This window comes from Egretta garzetta, unplaced genomic scaffold (assembly GCF_000687185.1).
Source record: "Egretta garzetta isolate BGI_Z169 unplaced genomic scaffold, ASM68718v1 scaffold58, whole genome shotgun sequence".
Taxonomy (NCBI): domain Eukaryota; kingdom Metazoa; phylum Chordata; class Aves; order Pelecaniformes; family Ardeidae; genus Egretta; species Egretta garzetta.
The window spans coordinates 673,729-681,113 of record NW_009260613.1 but is presented as its reverse complement, the minus strand read 5'-3'; the positions used below and the strand labels follow the sequence as shown (position 1 = coordinate 681,113).

The following is a 7,385-nucleotide window of genomic DNA, read 5'->3' as shown; positions in this document are numbered from 1 at the left end:
CAAGATATGCATTTCTTTTCAGCTGAACAACTTTCCCTCTTTCTGTTCCATTCCCTGCTTTAACAACTACTAAACAAAACCTTATGTATTCACCACCACAAAAAGAAAAGCAGTTGGAATACAACTCACATCACCTTGCAATTAGACCATCTGCTGGTAATCTGATGTATTACGTCTCTTAGCTGTATTGTTTACTTTTGCAAAGGGAACCATTATGATAAGGCCTTTCCCCTATACAGTCCTGTTAAAAGTAAAACACAGGAACATGCGTACAGACAGCTCATATAGCAGACTAATCTGCAAGGTCACATTAACTCACTCCTTTGTGCTTAAACCCACTCTGGAGAAAGAATGCACCACCTGTATTACTGAATGCATGAGCACAGAAAAGTTGGGACTGAGTATTTACTTGAGCATTAGATTACAAAAAAAAAGGAAAAATCATTATCAGAATGAATTTTCCAGAGCCAAAAAATCATCAGACCTTGAAATGCAGAACAGCACCTTAGACTATCAGATCAATAAAAGCTACCTACTTTAAGGTAACTGCAAAGTAAATGAGTAGGTGACAGCACTCACAGTTAAGGCAAGTTACAGATAGCTTGGCCCTGTTTGCAGGATTCGAGTCACCAGGATTCAGCTGAAATGGGCATAGCTGAACCTATAAACAGCTTTGTTACTGTATCCTTACAGCTAAATTGAAATCCCTGTACACTTACACTAATGACTAACAAAATACAGGAATGAAGCAATTCAGGAAATTAATAGATAAAAGTGAAACCCAACACAACGACAAGCATCATTCAGTCATCCTTATTAGAGTATTAAAACCACCTATGTATGCCGAGACACACACATACACAACACAGAAATTCTAACCAAAATAAGCAGAATTTACTATGCTCACTTTCAGGATTTTTTCAATATGTGTTTTTTTTTTTAAATTAGGGGGTGGGATGCTCAGTAAGGACCCCCAAAGGCAATGAAATCACTTTCCCATCTGAAGTTAGTTCCCATATCCTTATCCTTACTAAAATACACACTCCAGAACATTTTTGCATTTTTAAAACCTATGCAAAAACAGTAAGATATTGGAACATCTGCCTTTTGGATTTAATTTTCAGTATGTATTCATATTTAAACATTTTTTGACAATAAAGATTTCGTAATTTTTAAAAAGGGATATAATTTATCAGATTGCCTCCCTCCACCTGTACTTACTTCAGAGTTGGCAGATTCCCTGCTTGAAGAAAGTTGCCAAGTGAAAACTTGGAAGTCAAAAGTTTGTTACTAATGCACATGCAACACAACCTACAAAAATACACCTGCATGTAATTCATACGGAAGCTCTTTCCTCCACATCCAACTTTTTACCTGTCAGGAGGTTTCTTTAGTTTTGTGTCATCGGCACTCTCAACGCTGACGGCATTGAGCATGTGAGAGCATATACTGCATTTTAAATAGTCCTTCGAGAATTCAGATTTCATCTACTAGGTCATTAACGTAGAAGTCTCTAGTAATTCAGACATGAATTATGTTACTGGAACAGGGACTTGAGCCTACTGTGCTGATTTTTTACTTGGCTTGGGTAATACTAGGATTCATCCTCAATCTTTCTCACTTTTCTCCCTATAAGGAAAAAATATCAAGTTTTTCATACCCTTAAGCCTCCATGCAACTCCAGTCTTAAGCAGAATATTTTTGCAATGACACTAAGCCAAACAGCTCACATCAAAGGGTCAGTTCTGCTCTAGCCTCCCAAATCCCCTTTCTGCCTCCTGTACTTACCCCAAGGCAGCTCTGGCATAGGCCTCTTTGCATGACAAGCCAATTCACTAAAACAACAGAAAACTAACCAAAAATGTTTTTGTTCATGTCAGGTCAGGCAAAATGCTGTTTACCTGGAGATGAACACCAGGACCAGAGGGGGAAAGGAGGGAGAAGGAATAGCCTAGAAACAAGACAGAATCAATGGGAGTAAAATCTCCTCCCTTTTTTGGTGTTGTGATCTCGCTCTTCAGCACTGTACTGCTTAATACTTTTTCTGTATGCTCTAAGTTTTCACTGATACAATAAATATTCTCACCACATCCTTTGTCCACAACAGGCCTTCCCATCACGACACCACCAAACCTCTTCCTTTGTTCCAAAACATTTTGGGGACTAAAGTCTCCTTATTTCAAACTCAGCTGTGAACTCAGAAGAGGAAAGACTGAGGGAGAGGAGGACAGGAGAAGAGGCAAAGAAACGTCAGGACAATTTCACAAAGCATTCAGACAATTTTGTAGCGCTCTACTACTGAAGAGGAGCATCTTTCCTCAGCTGTAAGATGACCTTTTTCGTTAGGTATTCTTCAGAAAAAGAAGTGCAAAGGACCTACTAAACAGGTGACCAGCATATCACCAGGAAGTGACAAAAGAATAAAAATACTGCAACCTTTGTAGATGTAGACATACACTATTTCACCACTTGATTTGGAAACAGTTAAGAAAACAACTTTGCTGAACTATTACCTCTGCTGTTGCTTTCAGGATATGGAATTACTGGTTTCTGTGGGGAGCGCAGCAAATCTGAATTAATAAATGGCTTGTACTTTGGATATTCTATAAATGAAGTTGCAGAGAGTCCATCCGTGGCCGACGCAGAATTATGAGTTTTGTGTAGATCACCCTGAAAACAAAACAAAGCTGGTGTTCAGCACATTTGTTTCTCTGTCACAACAACAACAACAAAGTAGAATCCAATTAGATGGTGTGGAGAAGTATTGCTGCAGAAGACCGTCATCCCTCAAAAGCTGTATTTCCTTCCTTATAGCCTTAGGCTGGTCATTTTTACATCCAGCTCCCCTCCACTAAAAACAGTATCAGAATGAAAATATCTTTTCCGTACTAGTTTCTGATGTCCACTTTTGTTTTGTACTTACTTATACTGTCTCTTGCCTGTTGTGAGAATCTAATACACCAGTCAGTTGGAAAATAACTGTCACCTTAACTATAGTTACTGCACACAAGATACTGTACTAAGGTGGCCAAACCTGATAAAGTGCACCCAGGACCACGGTTCTACATCCACCCATCTAACATAACAGCTCACTGACTGCAGATGGGGCAGAGGACACGCTCTCTCCTCACCCTCCCAGCTGAATAGTCCCAATCCCTCTTTTCCATGGGCTTCAATTAATCTTTCCCATCCTCCCATGAATAGATTGCACCTCACCAGCAGCAACACCCAGGTGACTTTATGCTACACCCAATTAGCGGTATCAGCACAAGAAAAGCAGCAGATCATGGCCAGGAAGATACCTCTGCCTCCAAGCAGCAAGGTGCTGTTAGGGCAGCTTGAGGCTGTTCTCAAAAACAGGGCCACAGAGACCCCGGATTTCCCAGCAGTCTACATCAACTTTCCAAACGTTTGCCGTCTTTTGGACATTGCAATGGCCAGGGGGACCACCTAGCTGTGAACACGCTATGCAGTCGGGATACCATTAAACCCAACAAGATTCTTCTAAGCAAAATGGCCACGGTGCTTCGTATACTGTGCTTATGGTTTTGACTCAAAAACTGGCTACCTGGCCTAAGGTTTCTGATTTGTGTATATGAGTTCAATACAACACGAATGCTTATTTTTAACCGTCAAGAGTAATTTCTCACAACTGTACCCACCACTAAACACTTCAGTAACAGAATTTGAAGGTAACCTAAGAGAGAAGTGGGCTGCAGGCAGATGCAAGGCTCCCACAGCTTTCCGCAGAGCATTTACTTCACTAATATGTCAACCAAGCAATTGCTAATCTCGGCAGGATTTTTTTAAGCTTTTGCAAATACCAATTATTGGGAGCATATTGTGACCTGAATTACAATACAGGAAGAATTTATGTAAGTGTCTCACAGCAAATTAGACAATGGCCCAAAACGCATTATGAGGAAGAAAAATAACAAAGGGAAAAATTTGAAGAAAATTTTTAAGTTATTTAAAGCCTATACACCGCTAATTTCCTCTTGTAAATGAAGTGATTCATTGTGGACAAGAAAATGAGGGCCCTAAGTACTCTGAATGTATCAATCAGTGTCTCTAAGCACAGTTTTATGAACACTTTGCAGTCTGTGTTTATAACGTTTTCCCACACAGCATAATTGCTTTTCTTGGAATAACTGCATTTGCACGAGAACTTTTGCTGCCACAGAAAACCAATTAAAACACTAATCCCTAATAAAGACTATATTAATACAAATATTTTGAACAGGTTTTTGTATGCATGCATATACACACTGCTTTATGCTCAGCAACCATACCGGTCTAACCAGAACGTGTGAGTGTAAAACCGAATGGAAGCCCGTGAGGTGCTAACATCAAGACCTATGCCCCACTCCTGCAGAAATACCATCAGCGTTACAGGATGTTGAATTGACGAACACAGAACAATAAGATAATGAAGTAAAAATGTACCGAGCAAAACACAGCGCTCTGTGCAGCAAGCAATAGAATTAACGGCAGCAATGTAAGCCTCAGCAACCCAAGTGACAGTAACCATTGATTCAAATATCAATATGCTATCTGCTATTGATTCAAACCAAAGGTATCCCATGAAACAGTCAAAAGAAATGGGGAATTGGTTTGACATCAAAGTAGGGCTGCCAGCATCACAGTTTTCCTAGATGTCTTCATGTTTCACCTGTAAAATTTGGTGTGTGAATTAAAAGTAACTACATAAAATCCCCAAACTACCGGAGGTTTTTTTGTTTGTTTTTTCTGGCATTAAGTAACATTTTTGTAGCCAACATCAGACTCACAGAACAAAAAAGCTAGCATACCCAAATGCTTGAACACCAAGTTACACAAAGCAAAACAAACCCAGGCTTTTAACTGGTTGCATGTCTTCTAAATTTCACCTGGATGCAGGGTACAGGCACTAATTTGAACAGCATAATAGTCAATACAGATATCTGCTTGAAATAAATACTGAAACAATTGTGCTGAAATGTTGCCTGTTGTATAGGCAATTGTTCTTTGCTTCAGTCTAAATAACCACTTGCGACCAAGTATATCTTCCTTGCACATTTATGCAAGTCTGGTTTATATTCTGTTTCACAAATAACAACTTCTAAATAACTGGAGTGAAAAATGTGAGAAAGTTTATGAAACAGCATCAAGGAATTTCCCATCACAAATCTCACACTCAAATATCACACCAATTCTCTGCTCCTCGCCTCAATTTCTCTCAAGTCATTAAAAATTATTTAAATCTACTTCTGCTCTTGGAAATTTTCATAGGGAGCATCACACAGTGATGCTCAGGAAAATCCTGAAACGTAAAAAAAAAATAATCTGAAAATCAGGGAGCTCTAGATATTTGTTCTGAATCTCAGGGCACAGGTGCTAACTACATCTTCCCCCCTCATTCTGGGTAGCCCTATGGTCTTTCCTTCCTTAATCCACACCAAAGCCTCATAATCATAAAGGGGCTTAGCAGTCCCACAAGGAGCTAAGCCCACCAGCATTACGCAACAGTAGCGAGCAGAGCACATTTTACCTTCCCAGGTCTGAGGGCATTACCTTCCAAAATCCATTGCTGCTGCCCTTGCCTACTGCCTGCCTACTCAAGCATGCAAAAAGGAACACTGAAAACACAGAGCAGCCCTGGCTTAACACACCAGTAACATGCAGTGACCTCCTGACCCTCCAGAAAACTAAACGCAGGGGGGAGTTGGGGGGGGGGGGAGGAAAAAGAAGAGATAACCTCATATGGAAAGTTTTAAAATAAGAAACAGCAACTTGGGGCAGAGGTACATTTTTCAAACTAAGCAACTTCTGTAGATGGTAAAAATGACCTACCATAAGATTGTTACTTCTCTGGTGCAGTAAAGGAATAGGGCACACCATGGAAAACTTTCCAGAAGGCTGGATCCCAGGGGTGTACCAAATGTTTTCAGTAAAAAAAAAAAAAAAAAAAAAAAAAAAAAAAAAAAAAGGAAAAAAGCTCTAGGTTTTTCTCATTATCATACAGAACTTGGCTAGAGCTGCGGAAAGTAAAAATAACAATGATTTATAAACAAACCGTTAGAACCAGAGAGACAGAAAAATGTAGAAAATCTCTCAGGCAATAACTGCAGCAAAAAAGCATGAAGGCACCAAGTCAGCGGCTTTGGTACTAGCACTTTGGCATTGGGAAAAGGGACTAAATTAGAGTGGGTGTATTGCAAGTTCTTACATGGGTGCTCAGAACAGAAAAAAAAATTGAAGCTTGGTAATGCTTTAAATGACACCCAGTAGTCCTCATGCTCAGTTAAAAAAAAACAAAACAAAACAGGGGGAAATAGGGGAAAACTGTTAAAAATTGTTAAAAAAAAACCCCAAACCACAGAACACTGAAATAGAGAAAAATTATCTTGAGACTGGGAAAAAACCCAGAATAATCAGGTATTGATTTCACTGAGCTTAAAATATCCCAGTGCCCAGGTGCTAAGACTTCCAAAATAGCCATTTTGGAGAGACAACCTCAATTAGCAGCCTGCCCTCATCCCTGCACCACTGGAGGAGTGGGGGACGAAGAACAGCCCCTATCAGCCCGAGGCCAGCCTCAGCGCTGCCTGTGCTGGCCTGATACAGAACTGAGTCAGGAGTGCTCTAAATTTAAATTACAACTCTAGTTAAAAGCAGACATTTAAAAGTTAACTTAGTCAAGCCATTACATCAAATAGGGGGGGAAAAAAAAATGTTGGCACAAGATGGTATTTTTTGTTACGTTTCTGCTGTAGTGTGCCACATGTACCAAAAGCAACTATTTGCAAAGTTCACAAAGTGTAAAGTTTGCTTTTTCCTTTTTTTTTTCCAACACATACAAAAAGTCTTCAGTGGACAGCTTTTTTCCAAAAAGCTTTGTTTTACTAATTAAGTTAACTAAACAGCCTACATTCATCTACTTAAGACTAAAACTTGATTTCTGACAACCTCTCTACGCACGCTAGAAAAGGGAAGGGTATAGGAGTCCTCAAATCCTTCTGTCATCACCCTTGCTGGTGCAGGTGTAAGTATGGGACCACGCTGTAGAGGAGGAGGAGGAGACGCACCACAGAGAAGGCCGGGCTGGGTGCTCACCAAGCAGCCACCGAGACCCCAAACCAGGAATCCTCACCGCTCCTCTCTTGCACTCTGCATCCTTTCCGCTACCTCCGCTCCTCCCAAGTAAGACAGGGCCAGTTACAAAGGGAAAAAAAGAGCAACCATAAAACCCCACACTCGACTCCACAAAGCTACAAGCGCCAAGCCAATAAAGGTACAAGCGCCAAGCCAAAACGCCGAACAGGAGCCCCCTGGAGCGGAGGGCGGGGCTCGGGGGAGGCAGGCAGGCAGGCTCCGCCACCCAGCTGAGCGCAGGCCGCTGCGCG

General features: G+C 40.8%; 1 protein-coding gene across 4 annotated transcripts in view; it reads right to left on the bottom strand.

The window, feature by feature from the left end:
- CEP57 (centrosomal protein 57) overlaps positions 1–5,881 on the bottom strand; it is a 20,872-nt gene extending 14,991 nt beyond the window's left edge. For all 4 annotated transcript variants that reach the window (XM_035900451.1, XM_035900452.1, XM_035900454.1 and 1 more), the window contains exons 1-2: positions 5,833–5,881; positions 2,514–2,670 (exon numbers count right to left, since the gene is read on the bottom strand). In XM_035900451.1, coding sequence (XP_035756344.1) covers positions 2,514–2,670; positions 5,833–5,880 — 205 coding nt within the window. In that variant the 5' untranslated portion in view covers position 5,881. The remainder of the gene's footprint in view (positions 1–2,513; positions 2,671–5,832) is intronic.
- Between the last annotated feature and the right edge of the window lie 1,504 nt (positions 5,882–7,385).